The sequence below is a fragment of the Coccomyxa subellipsoidea genome, assembly GCF_000258705.1.
Source record: "Coccomyxa subellipsoidea C-169, whole genome shotgun sequence".
Taxonomy (NCBI): Eukaryota; Viridiplantae; Chlorophyta; class Trebouxiophyceae; family Coccomyxaceae; genus Coccomyxa; species Coccomyxa subellipsoidea.
The window spans coordinates 1,313,150-1,339,020 of record NW_005178030.1 but is presented as its reverse complement, the minus strand read 5'-3'; the positions used below and the strand labels follow the sequence as shown (position 1 = coordinate 1,339,020).

General features: G+C 51.2%; 7 protein-coding genes across 7 annotated transcripts; all 7 read left to right on the top strand.

The window, feature by feature from the left end:
• Positions 1–1,136: 1,136 nt before the first annotated feature.
• On the top strand, positions 1,137–3,671 carry COCSUDRAFT_43545 (hypothetical protein; the record flags this gene model as incomplete). The annotated part of the gene is made up of 6 exons (XM_005645721.1): positions 1,137–1,350; positions 1,765–1,922; positions 2,158–2,328; positions 2,550–2,648; positions 2,922–3,080; positions 3,573–3,671. The coding sequence occupies 6 exons, from the start codon at positions 1,137–1,139 to the stop codon at positions 3,669–3,671; spliced, it is 900 nt and encodes a 299-aa protein (XP_005645778.1).
• Positions 3,672–4,685: 1,014 nt separating this feature from the next.
• COCSUDRAFT_30355 (hypothetical protein) lies at positions 4,686–6,998 on the top strand. The gene is made up of 4 exons (XM_005645720.1): positions 4,686–4,908; positions 5,183–5,380; positions 5,678–5,843; positions 6,368–6,998. The coding sequence occupies exons 1-4, from the start codon at positions 4,768–4,770 to the stop codon at positions 6,703–6,705; spliced, it is 843 nt and encodes a 280-aa protein (XP_005645777.1). The 5' UTR covers positions 4,686–4,767; the 3' UTR covers positions 6,706–6,998.
• A 564-nt stretch (positions 6,999–7,562) lies between these two features.
• Positions 7,563–8,482, top strand: COCSUDRAFT_54167 (hypothetical protein; the record flags this gene model as incomplete). Its single annotated transcript, XM_005645719.1, has 3 exons — positions 7,563–7,899; positions 8,074–8,240; positions 8,321–8,482. Coding segments are annotated over exons 1-3 (438 nt in total), but the record flags the coding sequence as incomplete, so codon positions are not given.
• On the top strand, positions 8,453–11,822 carry COCSUDRAFT_67133 (hypothetical protein; the record flags this gene model as incomplete). The annotated part of the gene is made up of 8 exons (XM_005645718.1): positions 8,453–8,492; positions 8,790–8,902; positions 9,171–9,206; positions 9,768–9,850; positions 10,050–10,164; positions 10,434–10,564; positions 10,869–10,986; positions 11,343–11,822. 8 exons carry the CDS (start codon positions 8,453–8,455, stop codon positions 11,466–11,468), a joined length of 762 nt encoding a protein of 253 aa, XP_005645775.1. The 3' UTR covers positions 11,469–11,822.
• Positions 11,823–16,425: 4,603 nt separating this feature from the next.
• COCSUDRAFT_54166 (hypothetical protein) lies at positions 16,426–17,834 on the top strand. The gene is made up of 3 exons (XM_005645717.1): positions 16,426–16,462; positions 16,789–16,996; positions 17,443–17,834. The coding sequence occupies exons 2-3, from the start codon at positions 16,846–16,848 to the stop codon at positions 17,730–17,732; spliced, it is 441 nt and encodes a 146-aa protein (XP_005645774.1). The 5' UTR covers positions 16,426–16,462; positions 16,789–16,845; the 3' UTR covers positions 17,733–17,834.
• Positions 17,835–18,123: 289 nt separating this feature from the next.
• Positions 18,124–22,226, top strand: COCSUDRAFT_57137 (hypothetical protein; the record flags this gene model as incomplete). The annotated part of the gene is made up of 10 exons (XM_005645716.1): positions 18,124–18,225; positions 18,355–18,573; positions 18,717–18,992; positions 19,213–19,452; positions 19,940–20,350; positions 20,618–20,689; positions 20,851–20,976; positions 21,279–21,493; positions 21,820–22,060; positions 22,197–22,226. The coding sequence occupies 10 exons, from the start codon at positions 18,124–18,126 to the stop codon at positions 22,224–22,226; spliced, it is 1,932 nt and encodes a 643-aa protein (XP_005645773.1).
• A 1,012-nt stretch (positions 22,227–23,238) lies between these two features.
• COCSUDRAFT_33830 (hypothetical protein) lies at positions 23,239–24,019 on the top strand. The gene is made up of 2 exons (XM_005645715.1): positions 23,239–23,822; positions 23,942–24,019. The coding sequence occupies exon 1, from the start codon at positions 23,294–23,296 to the stop codon at positions 23,813–23,815; it is 522 nt and encodes a 173-aa protein (XP_005645772.1). The 5' UTR covers positions 23,239–23,293; the 3' UTR covers positions 23,816–23,822; positions 23,942–24,019.
• Positions 24,020–25,871: the final 1,852 nt, after the last annotated feature.

The following is a 25,871-nucleotide window of genomic DNA, read 5'->3' as shown; positions in this document are numbered from 1 at the left end:
CCCAATTCTCAAGTGTCCGTAGAGCCTCTTTGCCCAGTCCTGGCCTGTCTTTTACGCATTCCTGCTCTGCATACTGTGATGGGGAGCCCTAAAAGGAGGTCATCTGGTTACAAAGACCAGAGGCATATCATATAGATCAAAACCATATGAGCCCAGATATGCCAAGGACGAGTTGTACAAGGCCCCTGCTTACTCCCAATTCTCCCACTCGCAGAAAGCTCTCTTCTCATCTGCAGGTACAGCATTCGCACCTTTGTCGCACAGTTTCTTGTTGTTGTACCATGGTTTCATGCGAACTGAGTCCAGCTGAAGTCGCCATGTGCTCCGGCACATGCCTGCCACTTTGGCCCATTCTATTGGCCCCAGATACCGTGCTATGCGCTGCCAGATTTCAGGTGGGAGGTTTCGGCTTGAGTGGTGCTGCTTCCCCTGCCTGCAAGAGCAACCATTGCAGCAGTGAGCAATCATTGCAGCAGTGAAGTAACAGGCTACTTGATGAGGGCAGTGAAGTAGCAATTCTTGTGGGTGAAAGCAGGGTAGGTTCACCATGTGTCTTTCAGGATACGTACTTGTCGGGGTGTATGCCTTCCACGAACATCTGGTGTTGAGTGCCAGCTCCAAAAGAATAGTCACCAACTAGCATCAACTGCCTTCAGACAAACCAAAAGACTTGTCAGCTTCAAATTGGCAAGATTAATCTCAGCAAAATGTGCATTGCACTTTCAATCATTGCTGCTGATCACCTGCAGGCGTGAGACACGTTCTTTCTGGTGATACAAACAACGTCACAGGGACTGAGCTCCAAATTCTGCACCAGCGTTTGCGTCGTTGACAGCGCTTCCTAATAATTCTCAGGAATTTAGCATAATCGATTATTCCCTGGCCAGGTGCTGATCCTTCGGATGCATTTCATTCCATCACAGCTTTGATGGCAATTTTTGAACGGAAGCCAATAAAGGCTGATCCCAAATTCAAACTTTCCTTCCCATGGTGGGAATCTATCCAGATCCAGTGCATTTGCCCTTCAACGATTCATTCTCGTCGCGCGCAGTGCTGCCTTTTCAGGTTCAATAATACCTGCGAGCCAAGGCAGCCTGTTGCACCCGCCATAGAAGCATCTTGCCCTTGAGTCCACGATGAGCATGGTGGCTTGCACAGAGAAAGCAGGAGAGTGGCCCCCTCTTCTGACCCTCATGTCAAATAATAGCAGCGTTGAGCATTTGCAAAGTGACATCGCTGACTGGTTCCGTGAGCATCAGCCGGACGCTTATGATTTGGCTGAACCACCAAGTGCAAGCAAGTTGGGCTGTGAGAGCGGCGTCCTCAGTGCAAGGGATGGCAACACACCTGGTGAGCTTCAGAACAGCTCAAGGCAATCATGCCACAGAATCTGCTTTTGCACCAGTAGGAGGCTTCCCCTGTGTCATGGACAGCAATGGCTGTTGTGAAGCTGTGTCTGGCTTACTTTGATCACCTAGATCTATTATGACGTTTTTCCGCGTGAAATGAAATAATTCCTGCGATCAGAGCTTGAAAAGCCCATCTACATGTCAGAAACCCAAAATTGGCAATTACATGCACCATTATTGTGTGAAAGTTTTTAGCCATGGGGTTCATTTTCAACGCGTATCGTCATATAGAGTGAGTTAATACACCGAATAGGTCTGAGCTCCTTCCTAAGACAGATGGTCGCACAGGACCTGAAGGCGGCAGCATTGCCATCTTGTTATATACTTTTTTGAAGCAGCTGCTGGTTTGGCACAGGGAGATCGATCGGGAAGAGATACAGGCGACCCACAGCCCGGACACCTCCCCAACCCAAAAGCAGCATGAGCGCAGAAGGCCAAGACAGGGGGAGGGTGCCTGTCAACATGGCCACTGATCCACCCAGGGAACACCTGCATAAAGGCTACACAGTGGAGGTGAGGGCAGCCAGTTTCGAAGAAATTCAACATTTGAACACTGTCTCATTCGAGTTGCCACCCACAAGCAAAGATCCTGCAGCAGCTCAACAGAGCAGCTTGAGCAACCTGCCTCCAATTCAGTACATCAGCGAGATTGATGAAGAAAAGGGTGTTTCGGCTCGATAAACACAGGCTCACACCAGAGGTCCATCTGCAGGATTTTGAACTTTGAAATTGTGCTCATCTGGTGCAGAGGGGTCCAGATGGGAGGTCTCTGTGGCTGCCGGATAGCAGTGCCAGCTGCAGTGACAGGGAACGCCCCCTGGATGAGGACACGGCTCCATTCTGCACATTCATGAACGTCTGGAGCATGCAGCAGGAGCAGGACAGGGACGCCACATCTGGCCAGGCTTCTGGTGTTGAGGTCAGCTCCTGGAATGCTCCCAGATCATGCAACACACTGGCTGCGGCAATATAGACTTGCAACACCCTGCAGATTATGGAACCAGCAGAACCCCTGCTCTGTCAAGCATCCAAGTGTTCAGGAAAGAGCCAACGGTGACAGCTGCTGAGAACTGCAATTTGTGCACAATTTTGTCAGAAGCAATAACAGAATCTGAATTGGATGTGTCTCTCTTGGGGCAGGTATTGCAGCGGTTGCCGCACAGCATGTTTGAGGCGGCTGCCAGGAAACTGTGCAAGCGCAGCGCTGCGCTGTCTGTGGAGGAGTGCCACCAATACAAGGTGTGGTCCTTCACTGCTCTGAAGCTCCCAATGGACCTTCAATGGACCCCTAGGAGTGCCAGCACCAATTGAGACAAGAGAGCGGAGCCCTCAATGACTGGTTGCATTAGTGGTTGTATGTCTGAGCATTGCCACACGCACGCTGTCATAAACAGCAAACCAGGACGAGCGTGGCTTCCTCTACGCATGCCATCTGCCACAGGGGAGTAACCTTACAGAAAGGGTGGCTGTCAAATCTGGCTGTGCCCGATTTGGTGTGTTTCCTGCGCGCAGAGGGCGGCGACCCTGAGCGTGATGACGCCGCCAGCGCTGCGCGCTGATGTGGTGCGGCTGCGGGCAGGTGCCGGCACCTGCGGCAGCCTCACCGATCTGCTGCCCACGCCCACATCCGTCCTGGACGGCCCTGCAGCGTTCCCTCCATCTCCCCCTCAGGTGACTAATGATTAGTCTAGACCCCGGCATCGAGATGAGCCCTACATCTGCAGCGTTTCATCGACACAGGGCTGCGAAAGACAAGTCTGGCTCTGCACTGGGAAGAGCGGCAGCGTGTGAGTGTTGCAAGATACGTGGGCGAGCGAGTTTGGAAGAAAGTCCAGTACCTGCAATCCCCACAGAAGAGCTCAAGACCAGTCCATTCAGGGCATGTGATTACTTCTTTTTCCTCTACATTTGGCGCTCGGCGCTGATGCTGACAAGGACAGTCCTGCATTCCTTCGGCCTATTTGGCATTGCAAAGCGGGAAAAGGAGGCTTGCAGTGGCCTTGTGCAATGCAGCTTTCTGGCCAAATCCAACGCACAACGCAAGGAAGGCATGACAGTGCTTGGTATGGATGCACGCTGCAGACATGGGTCATGAAAGGAACTCATGCCAAGGTTGTCCCATAAGCAGCATTGCAGCGACTTGACCACATCTGGTGTATGCAGGAGGAATCAGTGGACTTCCTTGTGGCGAGCAGCCCGGGGTCTCAGAGCTGCGTGGGGGAGTCTAACACTGACAAGCGCCGCAGCCCTCTGAGCACCTGACGCTCGTGATGCGCAGTGGAATTGTTGAGCTCTCTTGGCTCCTTCAGCACGGAGAGGGAAGGCAATTGGGCTTTGGAGTATATTCAGCTGATGACTGCTTCGGCAAACAGAGGGAGATTAGCTGCACTTGGCCATCATGACAAGGCAGACATGGCAGTGGGATCAAATTAAGGGGCGGTTGAAACTTGGTTAGAACTTTGTTGAATATACGAAATTGAGGGTTGCAGGGTTGAAAGCTGTTGAACAAGCAAGGGCCGTTCATTGGAAGTGCATGCAGACGGGCAATTTGTTGTTGTTTTATTGAATATTGGGCTGCATGTTGGGAGTGCTGGCGAGACACCTGCAGAGCTGGTGTGTTGTCTGCCAAGGGTGTGCACAGCGCCAATTCAGGGATTTGCCCCATGAAATAAGATTAACTTGCCTTTCTAATTCATCTCAGCTGACTGCTGCAGAAGACTTTCAATCTGAATGCCAGGGCATGTCCTGTACTTAAGCTTGGGTGAATGCAATACTTGTTGACATCAGGTGACATTGGAACCTTAGATACTATAAAGATATATCTAAGGCAGCGGAAATCATCCATTTGGAAGTGTCATAACAAAGCGTTTATGGAACTGTTGGAATGGTGCAGAAATAGATTGACACGATGCTTGCTTGAAGCAAATCCAGGCCTGAGGGCCTCAGGCTGAGGCTTTATAATGAGGGCCCAAAGCCGGGGCAGCTTCCTGCAGCTGCTGTAATTTAACAATCATGCTGTGTATGTTGCCCGGTGTGAGCTAATACACTGAAAGAAGGTTATACAAGATCGTGCTTAGTATCGAAAATATCATAGTTGTGTACATCATAGCGGGTGCAGCTGCATCAGGGTTCGACCCTGACCTAATTATTCGCAACTTGCATGCAGATGGTCAGTCATTTGGACTCACTTAAAATGGCAGGTCCTAATCTATGAGCATTACGCTTGGCAACGAGTATCAAAGCCAACGAGATTACAGCAATTGTTGACCCGTGTAGTTTCCAGACTCTATTCTTGCAAATTCGTTTGTCACACTTGTGGATGTAGAGTACTCCGAGTGTGCCAGCAACAGCTGAGCTGATGGCGGGTTCAACATCCCCCCTTGCTGACCTTGGCGACATCTACAACTCCCTTCCATTTGAGTACCTTCTAATTGGACACTGTCTCATCGTCGCATCATGGTTTCCCAAGCTCAAGGACAGATACCTGCTCAGCTACTGGGTAAGTGATTGTCAAGTGATCTGAACAAGTGTTTCTAGGTTTCCACCTTAACACATCCCTTTCTATGATCCAAACCCCTTCAATAGTCCTGGCGAATCAAGATGCAGAGAATGACGTTCGAATCCTGGCGAGATTGGAAATTTCTACCTATGCATAGTGTGTGATGGGCTCGATGCAAGTCCATTTGAGATACCTACGCAACGTGGTGTCACGGATCCAGCATTTACAGAGAACTTCCTTTTGTAATTGACTGAGTCATGCTTGTGCTGGGCAGATTGGGGCGCTGGCGGCATTTGGTGGTGGAATCCTGACTGCCCTGCTGATCCAGGACCCGAAGAGGGCCCCCATCCCTCTTCTGAGCTCCAACACAGTGGGCGTCATTTGGACCGTCTGCTGGTGGCTCGTCAATTACTTCCCAGGAAATTATGTAGCCAAAATTCTTTCCCTGGCACCCTTCAGGACCAGCGCCAAGGTGGGAGCACATGCACCCATTCTGCTTCCCTTCCTTCCAGAAATTGCGGAATGCAACTGCATGCACCTGCAGGCTGCTCTTCCTCTTTTGCTCCTTCACATAGCTGTAATCTTTCCTGTGCATCTTCATTCCTTCAACCAATACTTGCCCCTGCATACAATAGTGGCTTACATCTGTCTGTCGCAAGGTAGGCATCAGCTGGTAAAAAGCCACTGAAATGGCATCTCCCACTAAAGGTGTTCCACACTCGACCATCAGACCTTGCCAAGACAAGTCAATCTCTCTGTGTCTGCACAGGTGTGCCTGAACATGCTCCGGGCAGGGCTGATCGCTTCGCGCATTGACCTGACTACACAGCTGTATCCGGGAGTGCTGGCAGCACCGCTCATCATCGGCAGCATTGCCGGCAGCGGCGGCCGCTTCTCCATTGACCCCATCCTAAGTGGCTTTGGCGCCCTTGAAGGTGCTTCCCTATTTCTGCCAGCCATTCTTTGGCCCTGCAGGCTATAACCCTGTGCCGTTCAAGCATTCATTCGCCTGTTTTCAATCTTGGCTTTCCGTCTACACCGTGGGATGTTATTCAGCACACTGACGTGCATGTTTCCTGAGCCCCCCGAGCATTGGTGTATATTTAGCAGAGATCTCCATTGGACTCCCTGCAACAATAGTTAGCGGGACCGGCTTGCCATCACATGAGCAAGCACCAAACAGCAGCTCATAGGAACATCCAGGCCATGGCTATCAGTGCATACTGAAGAGCCGCCAATGCAGATGCACCTTGAGCTGCAAAACAAGGAACTTGTGGAAAAATATACAGCCCAGGCTGGCAGGGGGCGGTAATCTACTGAGCACCATGCCCACGGTTGATGGGGTCTTCCGTCGAAGGGAAAATTCGTGGGTGCATTTATCTGCAGCTTGTCTGCAGGTGCACCTTGCCTTCGGCAGTGTGAGCGTGTAATAATGACGTGCCTGTTCGCATGCATGCAGGGCCGGCCGAGATTGCAGAGCCGGCATTCGCGGCGAGGTCGGGTTTTGTGGGGAGTCTATTGTACTGGGTGATCGTGCATGTGTATGGCACGCTCAACCCGCTGGAGGGCAAAGCCCTAATAACCACCCTTTTCATCGCCCACGGGGTCCTCGTGGACCTCTTTGGCTGGCACTTCGATTTCACATTCCCCCCGGCCTACCTGGCGCATGCGGTTACTAATGTGCCCATGCCTGGCCGGCCTAAGAAGGCGCCTGAGCTTAAACCGGCTCCGAGCACCGCTGCATCCTCAAAGCACAATGGAGACTCCAGGAAACCGGAGTCCAAGAAAGGGAAGTAGCCTGGAGCATGTGGAGAATGTGCAGCTGTGATTTGAAAGCCAATAAAACAAAAATCATCTGAGTATTTGCATCTGGCACAGCGTGCAATCTTCTGTATAACAGGATGTTCTCTGGCCGTGTAGCTGTCACTGGAAGCTGCTTGCCAGCATTGCAGACTCATGTCTGCTGCCACTATATGCTTGGTATGGAGAAGAGCTGGCGGCTAAGTGAGGGCCGTCCATAATGCTTTCTGCTGTCCAATTGTGACCCATTCGCAAACTGACTCAGTTCGACTCAATTGACTAGTGCATTGAAAAATATTCAGAACTGTACATTAACAGTGGTGCCACTGGTGCTTCAAGCTTCAGGGAAAGTTTCAGGGAAACGGTTACACAATCATTACTGCTCCGAGCAGAGTCTAGAGTCTACAGATCTGGCATATGCAAAGTCTACCTTCATGGCAGGCTGCTGCATTATGGGCACTGATGTGGCTTCCATTTGTCAGGCGCACTTCGTTGTGATTATTCGTGCATGTCAATTGATTTTTGCAAGCCTACCACTGCACAAACATGTTTGCATGCATGTTTTAATCCATGCACGGGCGGAACTCATGATCATAAATGCAACTCAATGTACAGCTCTGCACCCGAGGGCCAATACACTCATCGCACAGATGCTTTTTGCGAGCATTATGCGCAGCTCGCTCTATATCTTGACCAGTAAAATCAATATTTCTGTATGGAATGAGGTTTGCATGCAAATTGTCCGCCTAATCTGGCATCAGGGGATCGAGGGTACCCACGTGATCCAAGATTTCCGACTCGTGGCCTGTACCCAAGAAATCGCGCTCAGGACAGGTGTTCTTTCAGAGGTGTCTGGTTTACATATACTTAGAGCCGACAATCTATGATCTAGATTAGAAATCGCATCAATTCAGAAGGCAGACGCTACTTTCCAGAAGGGGGTTCTTAGAGGCATCCAGCTCCGACGGCTCCGTCGCCGCTGGCGGATGATGCCCAGCAACACTCACAGAGTTCAGACGATCGTTTCCTTATGATCTGTCCACTTGACTGATTCTCAGATCCTTGAGTGTGTGCCCCGAAAAATGCAAAATATCAGATGTCGATTGTGTCGGGCGTCGATCCTGGCGAGAAGCTGCCTCCTGGCAGCTCTTCTGGGCATCATTGCCTCTATGCCATTTGCAAACGCTGCAGGTATATTCGGCTCCTCAAGATTAGATCACAGAATGCATGACCTTGATACCGCTTTTGCGAAGGCCATGAGCACAACTGATGGGTCCTTTCTGGGGAGCCTTTCTGAAATTGCTGATTGTGTCATTGTGGTTTTGCAAGTATAAACAGGGCTGAAAATTTCATGAATGTTTGCAGAGACGGTCAGCTGCGATTTTGGAACCCAGCCGGGTCTCTGGGTGGAACAACAAGAGCTTGAAACAACATCAGGCAGTGTAGCGGAACTTCTTACAGAAAATCTGCCCGTCTGGCAAGTTCTCGACTCGCAATGCCAACTGGAGCCATTGCTCAATCAGCGCGTACAGGCACGTTGAACTCAACCTCCTCGCAGCATTTTAAACGTGACTTTCCTTGAGCTGCTCTCACATCTGCAGCTCTGCTGCAGGCAGCGGGAGGATCAAAGGACAGGTCAGAAGGGGCGCAGCGGCATATTGGGGTCCTCCTCTTTGGGGATTCCATAGACTATAGGATTGCACGCAGCTTCTGTAATGCTGCGCTAGGCCATGGACTGGAGCATATGAGCGACGATGGGATCGCGATACACCACAATCTCACAGGTGGCTCACATTCCATCACTTCACACCCTGATCTCAGCCTGATCAGGGGATCCCAACCCTTTGACTTAAGCAAGACTCAGAAACTGTGCGTGCATCAAGAATGCACATGTGCAATGCCCTGGCTGCAATGCAGACTTGCACTGGCTCTGCGCACTTGATTTAGGGGGCTGTCAGTCAAATCTGATGTCATTGGGGCTTGAAGGATTGAGCTCAGCATGTGTCGCTTGAATGTAGATATCTGTCAGACCCCGGGTCTTACTTCACCAAGCAGCTGAGCAAGCTTATTTTGGCATGCAGGCATATGCCAGACGGCCAGTCTGACAGTGGCGAAGCAGCACATTTCTTCAGCCTCGCTGGATGGGCCTTACTGGTGGGACATGGTGTTCCCTCCCATTCCCAGTATCACCAAGGTGTGCTCCCTTGATGACCCTATGTTGGCTTTTCGATTGGTGGTCAAGTGCAGCTTGGGGTCATTAGCCCTGATCTGCTGGATACCAAGGCAGCTGAGATGCACGTTGAGAAATGAGGCGGTTGCAAGAGAGCAGCACCATTGACGAGCTACTGTCCAGCTCGATCTCCATATACAATCGCATGAGGTCTCTTGTAGATTTTTGCTAAAAATGGGGCGGCTGTTGCCTTCAAAGGCATGTTGGCAGTTGCGTACAATCATCACCCCAGGTAATTCTGCCCAATTTGGAGGAGTACCAGAAGAAGGTGGGACAGTTGTGTTATGGCCTGCCCCAATGTACCGAGCTGCAAAAACAGGGTTGGGGAGCTCGAAACAACACCAAGTTCACAGATAACTCAGAATATAGACTTGGAGTTTGTTATGCAAGCGCCTACGTGCGGACCACTCTAGTTCTTCCAACAGGCTTTGACAGCTTCCAAGGGCCCCCAAGGGATGTGCCAACCTGCTTCAAAGCTAGGGGCAACGTTGCAGGCAACAAGTAGAGTGTTGCTCTCTCCAGAAGTTGCTACTATGTTGTTTGACAAGGCGGCTGATTATTGGAAAGAAGTCATCCGGTTGGCATTTTGAGGATCAAGTGCCAAGAATTTGCAGTATCTTGTTCTTTTAGATACTGCAGCTTGCGGCAGACAAAGACACCACCTGGGCCCGATTGCTGCAGCTGCCTGCTGTAGCTCAGGTTTTTGGTGCAGCATAGAAGCTGCTTGTGCACATACCGTAATGGCACATGGGTGATGAGAGCTGCACATGCACTTTCTGAGCGGTGCTGACAAGATCTATGTATGTGAGCAAGTTTGTGTGGGATTCAGGGGATTGAGGCGTTTACAGCAGCAGAAGATGCGCCGCCAGATGCGGTCATGATAGCGTCAAACTTCTGGGACATTGCAGGCCTGTGCGTCTCCATTTCTTCCTTGTTATTGATTGTGCTTTTGAGGGGAAAGCTACACCTGATCAGCACCAAATAGGGATTACTCTTCAAATCAAAAGTGGCCTCATACAAACGGGACAAGCGGTGCCTGCAGTTGGCATACAGCCTGGTGAATACGCCGCCGCTATTATAGTTTATTTATTGCCGTGTCACACTGGTGCAGGTATTTCCACGGCGGCAAGAAGTTTGAGGGGACGCCCCTGGAGCACAGGATGTTTCCACAGGACTTCATGGCCTTCTGGACGCAGAACTTCACCACCATACTCATACACCTGCGGGTAAGGTCCTCTGAGATGTGTTGCTCTTTCTCCCTATCCACACTCAGTGCAACAGAACACCACAATCTTTCATCTAGGAAGGCTTGGAGGGAAACTTCTTAACATTGTCGTTTTATTTTGCACAACGTGCCTGCTCTGTCGCATCTGTACGTGGGTCTTGGCCCTTTTGCAAATCCGAATCGGATTGGCACAAAGTAAGGCCTCCTGCTGTTTAAACCTGCCAATACAAGGCTGCATTGCGTTGACATGTGCTCTTTTGCTGGGGCCAGGAGAGTGTGCCAGAGGGGACATTGCTGGTGTACCATACGGAGCATATCCCAGTCCAGACCAAAGACCCGCAGAAGTGGGAGACCGACGCATTTCTGTACCAGCACGTTGCACAGCTCAACGCAGCTGGCAGGTGAGGGTGCATCCTGCTCCCATCAATGTTTGTGATATTTCGAACAGGGTAATACCTCCTGCCAAATGTGACCACGGAGTCCACTGCAGAATCTCAATCATTTGCTGGCAGTGCACTATTACTGACCCCTGAAAATGACACTCTCTCTGTGGGTTTGCCAAGAAAGTTCTGCACTCTTGTTGAAGGCCGGATATTTTGGTGGGCAGAGGGGCCAGCAAAAACTACCAGGTCCTTTGGTCCCAGAATATTGAAAATACAACATCATGAATTGCAGTGGATTGAGGAGGAAGCTTCCCTTGTGCAGGCACGTGGCTGAAAGCCTGGGATTCCAGGTGATAGACTTTGAGGCGATGGCGGCGCAGCTGCCAAAGGATGACATGCTGGATGACATCACCCATCCCAAACCTGACTTCCTTCTGCAGGTGCGCTTGCATCAGCCTCACTGACACTTGTCAAGCAGACCGGCTTTGCAGGAACATTGCAGGTTATATTGTTTGCGAGATGCAAAGAGCCGAAAGCAGCTGCTCACTCAATCATACAGCAAGGCTGGCGGTGAAGCCTTCAAGACAGTTGCTTCCATAGTATAGAGTCTATTCCGGATGCATCCAGCCCACAGCTCTTTTACTGCGTGCTTTTCAGAAATGCTGCATGTCTTTCTGGATGTCTTTAAAGGGCTACAAAGTATTGTCGACCCTGCGGACGCCTCGGGTGTCTGCTTTATGGCATGTGGCCACGGTTTGGCTGACCATGTGATACTAGCCATGTGTGCTGTGTCCAGGTGCTGAACATGCTGCTCAACATGGAGCACGAGCACAGGAGGCAGCTGCACAGGCAGAGCAGCCAGCAGCACCAGCAGACTCGCATGACCGGCAGGGTGAGGTGGCTGCAAAATCACCACGTCTAACCCCCAGCATTTACCCCCAGGATTAATCGCCTCTCCAGTGGGGCTTTGACATTCAAACGGAGAGAACATTTCCAAGGCACAGAGGCATCTGAGAGGAAGGAGACAAATTTAGGAGCGCACTCGGCTTGTGCAGATAATCCTGCACCTTAGTTCTATGGCAGATCACATGCGCTTTTGATGCCGTCACCCTCGGAAAGAGGTGGCTTTGGGGTGAGTGCGCACAGCATTCTGCCAAAACATCTCCCCTTCCTGCTGGTGTTGTAAAGAGCACCCAATGCAAAGAGGGAGTTGAAGATCAGCAACACAGCCGCAGTGACCCCTCTATTTCTGCCGGATTCAGTTGGGCAGCTTTTTGGCTATTGATCACCCCAAAGATTGATTGGGGCCTTGGCAGTACGTAGTAAATCTGTGCAGCTCGCCACGTGTGCTGGATGCGACCTAAGCGTGCTTTTGCTCTGCAAGCTACATGGATGCATCAACCGGTGGCACTGAGCAGGATGGGAAATCTCTCGGCGTTGCGAGATATATACCACATGCGCCAGCAGACTTCCCTTAACGATCAGCCAGCGTTGCAAGGGCCGAAAGGTCTGGGCCAGGATTTTTGCAGGTTGCTTTCCGCTCTACAATCTCATATATATATTCTTTGCAAGGGAGACAGGCTTCATTAACTCAGAGGTTGGAGCATTCAAGATCTGTTCATGGTTTTTCTGTGTGCTTTGTGTTCGCATGTCTGCATTGGCTGTGACGAGAAGGCCACAGATGGCCTTGATCGAAACGATAAAATGTGGGATGAGATTTTTTGGATGATCACTATTTGTGGGATGTCCTGCCATGTGACTTCATCAGTTTGTTCCACTGTATGAAGATTCGCACGTGTGTTCTGTCAAAGCAAGTCTTGGGTGTTGTGATATCTTTGGATGTTGATCAGCTCAGTCTGTTGCATGCATGTATTTTCAATGTGTCAGGCTTTGGTATTAATGTTCTTCCCACCTGATATGAGTATTGTGTGCAAAGAGGGGGTGAGACGCTGGCAATTCCCATTGTATATTGTTTCTTTGCCCCACTGCCCTACAGTCTGCACACATCGTATTCATGCCTACTGGAACCAGTTGTACAATCACAGACATCACGTGGAAAGAAAGGAACGCGGCGGCAGCGACTCAAACTCGCGTCCTCACCTTGCACAGCACTGGCACCTAACGCTACAAAAATAAAGCTGAAACCAACGCATATGTGTGGTGAGCCAACCCAGTGGTATAGGGCTCAAACCAAAAAGTGTTTGGCATCCAAATTTTCATGTGCATGTATATCCCGTAGTCCATAATTTAAGAGTTCGTCACCCCCGGAAATTTGTCATCCTGTCTTCTTGCCCTGTGTTCTATGTGCTGTTTCGTACCAATTTTAATCTCAGAAGACGTCTTGAAGCGATCTTGATGTCAGAAGGATTCCCTTTGCAACCTTGAGGCGAAGCACCTTTCCAGCAATTTCAGATCAAAGCAAGACCCACTAGCATTGAAAAACTTGTGGAATTCAGGTATGGCTTGATTCAAGTAAGAACAAGCGAAATCACACACCTACATCAATCGAGACAGCAATACATCAGCGGCATCGCCATGGCTGTCCTGAAACTTGATCTGAATGAGGCTCCCAACGCAGCACATCAGCAGTTTCTGGTCGTGATAAAGTACGCCGAAGGATCTCAGGTGATTGCTTTGCTGCAAATTGGCATTTTTAAAATGTGACATGTTGTGCTGCTAGTTCACGTTGGCTTGATGGATCCTACCGAGTGCTCCAATTCCAAACCTAGCCTGAGCGTACACATTTCAATTCGAGGTGCCATGAAAGTATTATATATTACCCCTGAATGTTTATAAGAAACAGTTATGTTCCAACATGCGTGCAGGTGGAGCACCTGACTGTGCAGTATCCTGCCACGAGCATGCCAAATGCCTGTGAGGGCGGGCACCCTTTCCTGGCACGCCTGGTGGAGCTGATCAGGGTCTGTGCACCCAGCCTGCGCACCCTGAAGCTCCGGGGAATCCCTATGGACGACTATTTTACTGCCAGAACAGTGAATATGGCACGAGGGGACCCGAGTGTCTTCCAGCCTTTGCTGGTGCGGAGCCCTCTCCTGACCTCTGTCTATGTCGTGGTTGATGGACTGAGGGAACAGTGACAATGCTCTTTGCTGCATGCATGGACGGGAAGAACGTGTTTATGTAATGCTGAGTCCATGCTGGCATGTATGCATGCATTCAAGGAAAACACTGCCATGTTACCTTGCACTCTACCGTTGCAAGGGGCCTGCTGGGATGCTGCTCCCTGGCGTGATCCTGAAAAGTGTCCAATTTCAAACTTGGTAGTCCCAAATCGGGCTCAATAAGTAAAATTTGCACCCCTGTGCAGGGGGCGCTGTGCGCATGCACGCAGCTCCGGACCCTGTATCTGAGTAGAAGGGAGCGTGTACACACTACAGATCACAGCCGCCTGGTCATGGCCGTGGCTGAGGCACTGCCAAATTTGAGGACGCTGCACTGGCGCTGCCTGAAGAAGAGTGGGGCTGAGAGGCCCACCCCGTTCTCCGCAGCGTTCCTGACCGCCCTGGCTGAGACTGTCAAGCCCGGCCTGCGCCTTCTGCAGATCGACGAGTGCGCATTTCAGCCATACGGCGACCGCGGACAGGTGATGCTGCAGCTCCTTGGTATTCAATCTGCTTTGTAGAAGTGTGATGACATGAACCGAAGATGTTACTCAAATAACACACATCCTCAAGCAAATCTATCGCATGTCATTGCTTACGGCCCGCCATCATCTTTGTCTGAAATACCCAAGCGTGGACATCTGGAAGATTCTATTTTAGTAGCAAAGAACGGACCTGATGCACCTGCCTCTGGCTAGCTTTTGCTGCATGCCTGGCTTTTGGCAGCCGGTGTCTGCAGGGCGGGTATGTATTGCCGGCTTCTCTGCGAGTGCTGGCGCTCTACAACAAGGATACGCACTTTGGCGGCCGATTGGACAGTCTCATGCGGCAGTGCCGCTCCATAGAGGAAGTCTACCTGAGCCATTTCCACACGGAGTCTGTAAACCCCCCCAAGTTTGCGCGATTGTGGCCTGCCCTGCAGAAGCTGCGCGTGCTCGTGCTGGACGTTGTCAACAACAGTTGTGACTTCATTGACTGGGTGAGTAGTCATCCTTATTCAGTCAGCCTTGCATGCATGACCCATACAGATATGATCGAGTCCGGAGGCCGCTTTTTAATCAGGCCTGTGCCTGGAAAGACAATTATTGCAAGCCAAAAGCAAATTTCACACCCTTCACAGCAACGAAAGCAATACCCATCAGATCATTTCATCAAGTGACTTGTGCACCATGTACATCAAGTTTGTCACATGTAGGAGATCCATGGGAGATCCATGCCAGGCTGCATTGCCCAATCTTTCAGTGGCACAGTTGACAGTCTGGAATGAGCAGAGGTGAAGGATTTTCTAATGCTCAACACTCTTCTATATGTCTCCGCAGCTGCAGAAGACGAGCGAGCCTGAAGCCCAGCTGCCACTTCTCAAGACGCTGGTCATCCAGAACCTAAACTGCGTCATGCCCAACTTCAGAGCCAGGTGCGCATCCCTCAAGCATCCCAATTTGTTCCTGGCCTTACAAATGGGGCAGCGCATCGCGCCTCCTAAGCTTCCCCCTTCCTGCCCAAGCCAAGCATGCCACTGCAGTGAAATACGTGCACAAAACTGCTCTAGAGCAGCGATCTGCTGGGCTGGTTACTTGATGCCTCGCACACGGACACCTGTCTTCCTCTGCGCCCTGAGGCCTCAGATGGCCTGTAAGTGGGGCACCCCATAACGTGACATGCAGAGCAAGACGCTCAAAGAATGTCCTCGCTCGGTCTATAGGCACATTCGCAGAGAGATCAGCCTCAAGGCCGAGACCTGGAAACTGGTGGCGCCTGCACAGGTGCCCGGAGCTGACACATCTGGCCTTGGGCTTCCTGCAGCCTGTGCACATCCCCTGGCTAAGGAAATTCCTGGCACACAGCGGCAGCAAGCTGCAGACGCTGCAGCTGCAGTTGAGCATGCGTGACAATGACCCTCCCAGCGATTTCCATTCCGAGGAGGAATATGAGTCAGAAGAAGAGGATGACTATAGCGATGATGAGGACGACTACTATGGTAGTAACCCCTGCCGGCCGCCGCCCCGGCCCCGCAGCCCGAAGCTGGAAGGGGTGTTTGATGCGCTCAGGGGCGCGCAATATCTGGAGCACCTGCAGCTGGTCCTCAGGGAGGTGGACCATGACAATGTGAGGCTCCATGAGCTTCGCATATCACTTCACCAAAAAATATTCATACTCTTCACCTCATTATTCAAGTAGGCATAGTGCAGCTCATGGAATGCGCATTCTGGAAACAAGCATCCTTGGTGCTTTTACCTCCATTTTCAAGGTTCATCAAGTGCAATTCGTTGTGCCTTGTCATCCTTAGTAAGCTCTGCGGATGGTGATGTCACTCTGCTGTCCTGTTTCGATCTTCTTGACCGCTGTTTTCACGATCCTATTTTCAACCATGCAGGCGGCAACCTTGGTGGAGAATGTGAGCAGCTTTGAGTCACTGCCGCACTTGACCACAATCAGCATCTTCATGGTGAGCATCTGTGCCTGGGGTGTCAGTAATGCCAGTAAAACCAGATTGCAACATGGCATATGAGTTCTGCCTTGTGTAATCTCAACCATCATCTCAATTATGCAGCTACTGGTAGTCTACAGCCTGTTGTCAAGTGTAGCTCCCCCTTTGAATTTGAACTTGTAAGGTAAAGGTTGATGGCAGTACAATTAGTGCCTTACATGTGCATGTGCATCTTGACAGGACCACGATGAGGGCTGCGGCCCTGACCTGTACTATGGGCCCTCTACCGAGCTGGGGACTGTCAAATACTTCTGCAAAGCCTTTGGCCGCCTGCAGACATTAGGCTGCCTGCCAGCCTTGCGCAAGGTGAGGCATTCCATGTACCGCGCTTGCCCAGCACACATCACTGCAAGCTCTGCGCTGTTGCTCAAGGGCACAGCACCAGGGCCCACAGCAACATCACCAGGCTTGCAAGTCATACTGCTGGTAGCTTTGAGGATGAACTGCCAATTTGGTGGTCGTTTATAAACCTGATCCTGATCCTGACCCGCAACAGACCTCGCGCCGTGGGCGAAGCACTGTAGCCCGCGTGCAGGTGCAATGGCTAATGTAGTGCATTGCAGATGTTTCCTTTTGCAAAGGTCTGAACAGAAGCTGCACATGTCTCACGTGCTGCTGGCTGATCTGCGCAGGTGTACTTCAACCCAGTGCAGCGGGCCTCGCGGGAGTTCTATGGGGATGTCAAGCCCATGACCGGCACAGAAGGCTTCAGGGCAGTGGTCCTGGCCGACCCAGGGCGCGCAATGGGCAAGTCCTGGCTGCGCGCAGCTCCTGGGGCGCAGTCTGCTGTCGGTCTGTCACGCGCCGTCGCCGCACTCAACTTTGAGCGGGGCCTGCGAGGCGCGTTCCCTCTCCGGCATGCTTCAGTGATTAGGGGAATCTGTGTAAACCGGTTGTTTACTTAGGAATCCCTGCACTGGTGTCACAACGGAAAATACATCATACGACACAGAAGGATGTCGGCCTGTCGAGCGATGTTGCCTCTCGAGACTTGAAACGCGGCCTTCGCAGTTGCATTTCCTGCCCAGAGAGCTTTGTTGGCTGCGTCTTGTATGCTCAGAATACTTTGCCTTGGGGAACTGTGCCATTTTGTGTGTGCAGCGTGCATTTTGCCACAAGTGTTTTTGTCCCGGCCACTGGGCTATAGATGCAATTCTTGCATGCTTGTGTACACATGAAGATCCTTCTGCATAACAAAGACAGCATGTAATTTGTATAAGTTCTGCAGGAGGCCTCCTGTGCTGCAGCAATGAATGAAGAGGAATAATTTTTATTCCGGCGTGCAGGGCGCAAAGGTTCGACAACTTCTACAGCGAGCACTCAATGGAGTCATCCGATGACGAGGGCTTTGGGCAGAGTGCTGAGCTGGAAGATGGCAAGCTCGCAGCGCCCGGCTGGCGCCGCCTGTACACAAAGTGTATCTCCGACGGCTGGTCCAGCTGTGACGATGACTACGAGGATGACATCAGCGGCGATGAGCCGGACGAGCCTGCAGCCCATGCATCACATGTGGAGACTGAAGATGAAAGTGAGAGGGAAGGTGGTGTCGGGGATGGCGATTGATGCCATGCAGTGATTGTCACTTTAGCTGTCCTTTCTGAATTACTTTGTTGCTGATAGGTGATCTTGGCACCATTTCGGGCACCACCTGTCACCTTGTAATTTGGAAATTGAACTTGGTCATGACTGGCAATGGCATGGTCGACCACAATTCTTGCGCTGCAATCATCGTCCCATGGCCTATGTTGACATCAATCAGAAACGAAGAGATCGAAAGGAAAAGACAAATTCTGTGAGATCACTTTCAACTTGGCTTTCACTTTGCAAATTGGTGATCAGGACTTACGAACTCACTGCCACAGCAAAATGGCGTGACTATGCAGTGATGGATCCATTCTTTACGCAATGGAAAACTTCTTCTGACCCTTTTGTAGCTCTGACCTTGACAGTTTGCTTCGGCAAGGGCGATGGCTGGTCTAGACATCGAAGTGAACGATGGCGACACAGGACGCCAGCATTTGGTCAGCCTAATAGACAAAGTCAGCAACCAGCAAGATTCTGATCCCAAGGTGCGATCGATGCAAGTTAGTGGCCGATTGTGTGGGCCTTTCGCTTTCGGAAAGTGCTGCAATCAGGAAGGCAAGTCCCTGATTGGAGCCGAAGGACTCTGTATATTAACAATTTTGCCAAATCTGTAGGTGGAGCACCTGACACTATCTTTCTTGAGCCCTGACGAGAAGCACATTGCTGAGCGGGGAGGCAACCACCCTGTCCTAGTGCTCCTGGTGGGCTTGATCAAGCTGTGTGCCGGGAACCTGCGCACCCTGACGCTGAAGGGGATCCCTATGGGCGACTACTTTGATCTTAGGAAGTCCAATGGATCATCAGGGGACCCAAAAATGTACCAGCCTCTGCTGGTGTGCGCTCTCATCCCACAAAGAACCCTTTTTCCGCATTCCACTGCTCACGGGCTGAATGCATGGATGCATGTCTATACTACATGAATTTGTCACAGCGACTGTTGTAACTCAGAGACTTAGGGCGTGGGTGCATGGCGCAGGGCGCTCTGTGTGCATGCACGCAGCTCAAGTCACTGTATGTAAGCCGGAGAGACGGTGATACCTCAGGAGACCACAGCCGCCTGGTCATGGCTGTGGCTGAGTCACTGCCAAGTCTGAGGACGCTGCAGTGGCGTTGCCTCAAGAAGAATGGGGCAGAGCGGCCAACCCCGTTCTCCTCAGCGTTCTTGGCCGCCCTGGCTGAGACTCCCAAGCCCGGCCTGCGCCTGCTGCAGATCGATGACTGCGCATTTGACGCCTACAACAAGTGCCCCAAGGTGCCATGCTGACCACCACTTCACTTCTGACGCCCTGCCCTGTCCCCTTGCCAATGATAAAGCTGCCCCCGCATGCAAATGACGTCCACCGCATGCAAATCACCTGCACCAGATTCCCACTTTTGCTGGATGCACCTGTTGGCGGTCAGGATGCCTCTAGGTTGCAGATCCAGGCATGGCTGAGGTGCATCCGTGAGCTGACAGGCTTGTGTGTCCACAGGGCGGGTATATTCTGCCGGCTTCCCTGCAAGTACTGGCTCTGTACAACCAGGAGCAGTACTTCCACGGCCGTCTTAAGGGTCTCTTACACAACTGCTGCAATCTGGAGGAGCTGTACCTGTGCCATTTCCACACCAATGCCACAGCACCCCCAAATTTTGATGCGCTGTGGTCTGTACTCCAGAACTTGCGAGTCCTTGTGCTCGATGTTGTCAACTGCCGCTGTGACTCATCAGGCTGGGTAAGCTCACAGCACATACCAGACAGCCCTGCATTCTGTTTTTGCGGCCCATTTCCTTCAAGATGATAAGGGTTGATAAATCTCTTGTGCTGCTTAGATGATCACTCCAATTTGCCGAGCTTTCTTTTGCTCATCCCATCTGTAGAATTCCCTGTGAGGCGTTGCCGTCTCATTTTTCTTATTTCCCTGCTGCAGGTGGATGAGTTTGGACCGTCAATCAGGAAGCCTGAAGCCGAGCTACCACAGCTTGAGACACTTGTCATCCAAAATCAATTGTATCATGCCCGGTTTCAGTATAAGGTAAGGGCATCCTGCCAGAAGCTTTGACTTGCAACACCGCTGTTGCACAGCATGCATTTGCAGCCAGTGAACGGCGTTTGCTTCTGCCAATGGCAGCCGCAACCCTTGCAGTTCTGTTTAAGATGTTTAGTGTGACAGCATGACCAGCCCAAAAAATGCTGTAGGAAGTGCTTTCAAATGCATTTAGGAGGCTGTGCACGCTGTGCCCAGGTGCCCGATGTTAAAGAACCTGGCAGTGGGATTCTTGGAGCCCGAGCACATGCCATGGTTTCGAGCATTTCTTGCTTTCGGCGGAGAGAAGCTGCAGCGGCTACAGCTGCAGCTGTCCATAATAAGTTTTGACCCTGAGGACGATTTTGAATCCGAAGACGAAGAAGACCGTGACCCTGATCGCTGCCCCACAGAGGATGAGTCAGAGTGGGAGTCTTCTGAGGGTGATTTTGATGAAGAAAATCAAAGTGACCCCGATGCTTACCCTTACTGGGGGCAGCGTATCAAGCGGCAGCCATTTGACCGGCCGCCGCCGCGGCCGAGGCAGAAATTTGAGCGTGTGCTGGGATCCCTGGAATGGACTTCGGCTCTGGAGCACCTGCAGCTGGTCTTCCACAGTGCCTGGGAAGAACATGTGAGATTATCTTCTCGCATGACTGGTCCATATGTCTATGGGCTCCTTGGGATCGGCTTTGTTTCCATGCATCAACTGTACAATCAGTCATATTTATTTTACACAGATCCCCATGCAGTCGTTGAATTACTAAGCGGCTGGGAGAGTAAGACTGTAGTACTTTTACAGTCAATCGGCAGAATATGCTGGGCATGCATGGTCGTAAAGCTGCACTGAGAGTTTGCTTCCTCTGCGCTGCAGACTGCAACCCTGGTAGATAGGGTCTGGAGCCTTGACTACTTGCCGCAGCTGGCCACGATTGGCATCTTTGTGGTGACGGAACCTTCCTCAGAATGTGCAGCAATAGTGGTCTCTTTATTTGCATGCTTGGCAAACAGCTCGGTGTTTTACACAATGATCTGATGAATTTAATCTGCCTAGCTAAGGGAAAGAATACCATGGGCTGTCTCAAGACATGGGGTGTGTTCAAACAGGACCACAATGAAGGCCTGGGCACCGATCTCAAGTATGGACCCTCCACCAAAATGGGCACCCTGCGGTACTTCAGCAAGGCGTTTGGGCGCATGCAGGATGAAGAGAGCCTGCCAGCATTGCGCAAGGTGAACACAGGAAGCCGCTCTGCATGTAACCAGCAACACTCTGTCAATCGTCTTCTTGCCAGATTCACCAAGAAGACTCATGCACACTCTTCTATGCCATGTGCCTTTTGCGACCTCAGACCATGGTCATGATTTACCCGGATCCCCAAAGCAGCTCAGCTTGAGGCCGTCTCTGCTTGCTTGGCTGATAGCAAAAGCTGAAAGAGCATAAGAAACCTCCATGCAGCTTTAGAGGCGCTTGAGCGGTGCAATTAGCTGCGCATTACCACTTGTTCCTATCTTTAGCTTGTGCATACGCGCAGATTTACTTCCACCCAGTGCAGCGAGCCTACCGCCGGTTCCAGGGAGAGGCAAAGCCGCCGAGGGGTGCGGAGGAATTCAAATTCAAATCCGTAGCTCTGGAGGACCCAGGTCGCACCATGGGCAAGGCCTGGCTTCGCGCGCCGCCCGGGGCACAGGCGGCCGAGGGCCTCTCTCGCGCGTTTGCATCGCTGAACTTTGAAAGGGGCCTTCGCGGGTGTGTTGCAGTCCTCCCAGCTGTTCTGTCTGACCTTTGATGCTGTTGTCCTTGAAAATTTCAAATAACACCAAAGCCAGGACTGTCTTCAAGCATCGCTACTCTGCATGCGATGTATCACATTGCTTCACTTACGGGTCATGCGCAGCCTCGAATACCTCTGGACTCTAAAAGCCAAAAGCAGCTCTTGCGATACTTCACGCGACCTCCGGACAAGGGTCAGCAGGAAGGCCTGGGGACCGAAGAAGATGATTGCAAAGGGCATGATCCCAGCGAAGAAATTTCAGATATGAGCCATGCATTGTGACTTGCACCCCATGACGCAGGGGTGCCAGAAGGCTTGGGTACCTCTATGATGAGTACGAGCCCGAGTCATCCGATGACGAGGGCTTTGGGCAGAACGCTGAGCTGGACGATGGCGAGCTGACGGCGCCAGGCTGGCGCCACCTGTATGTAGAGTGTATCTCTGAGGGCTGGCCGAGCGACGAGGATGACTACGGGGATGATGTCAGCAGCGATGACGGAGATGATGCAAGCGCTGATGAGGACGATGAGGTGGACAGTCAGGTGGAGGACACAGAGCGTGAGGGTGAGGAAGCTGACAGTGAGGAAGAAATGCAATGAGATTAAAAGAGGAGCAGGTGATGGTGTGGGCTGGGTTTGCGCTGTTTGTGAAGTGCTGTGGAAAAGTTGGCAAGCGCAGGTCAAGTCCAGCTTCGGGAAGCAGGCGTAAAAATTGGCATGCCTGCCAGATGACCGGTCATTCGTTGAGGAATGAGAGACCTTCACTTGAACAATCTTGTCTTTAGCTCAAGCATTAGAATAATGGGACTGATCATTACTGGCATGCCAGTGCGCACACTGGAGCAGACACAGTGCAGGCTTGATCAATCCACTCTGGCACATACATTGAGATAAAGTAATGGCATTGCTGAACTAGAAGGCAGGAGGGGATCCTACAGCTGCACCTCACACAGTGCAGATCAGCAAATGCACCAGTGCATCAGATGACATCTTCTCAAGATGGCTAGCTGTGGGTCTGTTGGATGAGAGATGCATATGCATGCCAGCATGGGTGGTGCTAAGGTGGATGAGATTTTTAAGAACCGGCGTTGACATCTTCAGGGCCTCCAATCATGATCAAACTTGGGCCAATATCTTGCAACAGCTATTGCACCGATCGGCTGTCTGCATGCAGGCACTGGAATTGCCATACAAAGTCCACCGTGCGAGTGTACAAGACTAATGGAATCACTTTTTTGTGGCATTCACGATGAGAAGGTGGCCTGCCTCTCGAACATCTACGATCTATCTAGGCAAGGAATCTTTTCGGACATTCTTGCACCGGAAATCTGAACCGGTGGAGGTTTCACTTTGCCTGTCGAGACTAAACTCGTGCTACAACAGGTGCTACAATGAAGCGCTACTCCTCGAGCCTGGTGCTTCGCGTGCTCTTTCTGTGTGCGGAAACCCTTTGTGCAACAGCTGCAGTCGGTTGTAGAAACGCAAGAGGCGAATTGGTGGACTGGTAAGGAATTCTTGCTGCTAGATGAAACGATTTTCGGCCTTTCATGATTTCTTGAATGGCATCAGGCAGATCGCGTCCTGTCGTACAGTCGGCCATGATGTCTTTTTCAAGCGATCTATGTTGCTTGTCAGGCTCTCGAACATAGAGATCGACTTTTCTTATGTTCAGGTGGGCTGCCTTGAAGCCACCAAGTGGAGCTCTGTATGTCTACGTTGACTCAACGCAACCCAGTTACAAGTGCGGATCAACCCCGATGCGAGTGCTGCTCTGTCATGCGAAGCAAATTGTTGCCAAACGCAGTATCTGAAGGTGAACCCTTGAACAAGCAAATACTAGCCTTTATCAATTTGCTGAGTACGACTTATTTACTTAAAACAAACAGGTTCACATACGATCCCGATGGTGACCTGAGTACCACCAGCGGCAACCCGCTGGCGGAGACCGTCCTGCAGATCTTTGCTCAAGACGTTGGCAACGTCATCTGGAATGACCAGCCGGGCTCAAGGGCACCGGATACCCCTATCGTCGAAGACTTCCACGCACATGCCAAAGGTGAACCGTTGAGCCTCTTTCTTGAATGCACCCCTTCATCTTCTTGTGTAAAAGGATTTCAAGGATTCTGTCATATGTCCCCCTCAAAACAAAGTTTCCAATCCTCTGCAGGTGTGATTGGCTTTGATGAGTCTGGAGGCTTCTACCTGATGCACAGCACACCCAATTTCCCAGACAATCCCGCAGACAGCGAGTACCAAGGCAAGCGCCCCATCCAACACCATGCCATTATCGCCTCTTAACTGTATTGCCTGTCCACAGTCGGCAGAAGCTCAGTCCATTCCAGGCAGTCAATGCTCGCTGTGTCATGTAATCTCACTCATCTACAGATATGCAGATCTGCACATCAAGTCACTCCCATGGGACGCGCCTTGTTGCATCGTCATTTAAGTCAACTAGAGATGGCCCGCAAGTTGGCGTTGCTTTATCAGATATCCCACTTTCCCAAACCCATACCTGAGTTGCTGTTGTATCGAGCTCACTGGCTTTCTTCTGGTTTTCAATTTCGACTTGGGCAGGCCATATCATGTTGCCCGCTAATTGTCGCCATCACATGGTACTGGGCGGACCAATTGAGGCTGCCTCTTCTGCGATACAGGGATCAGCAACTGCATACTGGACGGCAGCAGATGCGCGAAGAACCTCGGCCAGTTCAAGAATGGGCAGTCCTACCTCTGCATGACCTTGGATGGGTCAAATCTGGACGCGGTAGCTGCAGTGCTCCGCGGAGAGTACCTGGTGCAGTATGGCGGCAACAAGGCCGGCCTCACCGATGACCTCCCCAATGTGGCAGCGCTCATCGACCAAAACACCCAAGGTGCGTCTGAGCTTACCAGCGAGTCGCCAGGGGCAACAGATTTTCTGCTCTACACTCTGGCTGCAGTGTTGAATCGAGAAATCCTCACTTATTAGTTTAGAGAACTAGAGTCCAGTAAAATGTGTTGCAAAGTTGAGGATCTAGTCTGCAGGGGTCCACAGCCACATGAAACTGCAGACCAAGATTGGCCTGCTCAAGGTCCAAGCTAAAGTACAAGTACTCAACTTGGAGGACAAGAAGGGATTGTCCTTCAGTCCAACGGTCTGAATGCACGCTTCTTTGTGCCTGCAACCTCCCAGTACTGCACCTGTTGTGCATGATCTGAATTAAGGACATTGCTGTGGTGTGCTGCGCAGACACAGAAGCCAAGGTGTTTGGCAAGCCCTTCAGTACAAAGGGTGGCCAGAAGTTTCTGCTGTTTGGCATGTCCCCCAGTGATGAAGAGCACCCGGTCTACCTCTACGAAGAGCTCATTGAGCCCACCCTCAAAGCAGGTACATACTGCTTTCATCCCACTGCGACATGCTGTAACGGTCACAGTGCTGACTGGACTGCACCTTTGTCAGTGACTAAACGGCAGGAGTAAGTCAAGTCCGGAGCCCAATCGTTGTAATTCTAACACCATCATAACCCTGGAAACCATTTACTTTACACATGCAAAGGAATTGCAAGTCTGCCGTGTTGGCGTGTATGCAGGAACTTGACAAACCTAGCATTGGGATAGGCTTGTTCGGCTCTCGATACACTAGAGCTGTCTTGATTAGTTGATATTTCAATTTGTCCCGCAGGTCCCCTAGTTTGTTCAGTGAAGCTCGGTCACCCAGTGCTGTTGGCAGTAGGACGGGTACCACTGGGACTATGAAAGCCCTCAGTACAGAAAGATACTGGCAAAAAAGAAAGTAGGGCAGTAATGTCTTATTCAATTTTATATTTGTTGTGCAGGCTTGAAGGTGAACACATGGACACAGGCAAAGCGCTTCCCCACCTACTGCCCAAGTGGCTGCCAGCCAGGGGGACCGACGCACGACGTTTTCAAGGAGACCATAAATGTGCAGTATGTCAAGATACCCAACACAGACCTCGAGTGGCGCGCTGCCAGCTTTGGCCCCGGCCGGGTGCGCTCCATGACTAATTACGCTTACGCTTACGCTTACGCTTACGCTTACCCTTACGCTTACGCTTACGCTTGGCATGGTGCTTCTGCAGACAAGCTAGATATGATTGTAGAGGCTGCCACAAATCCAATCTCTCATTGGACTCGTCAGATCCAAGCAAGACCCACTCCACCGTGGCCACGGTCAAAATTTATACCGCTATCCTCATGACTCATCTTTCACTCACCATTATCTCATCGTTTACATAATCTGCATGTCAGACACTTTGAGTTTCCACCAGAAATCGGCGACTTGCTACTGCCACCTCAGTAAAGAATACTTGCCATCATCATATGCTTCACTAAGTGACGCGCAAATGAGAACCCG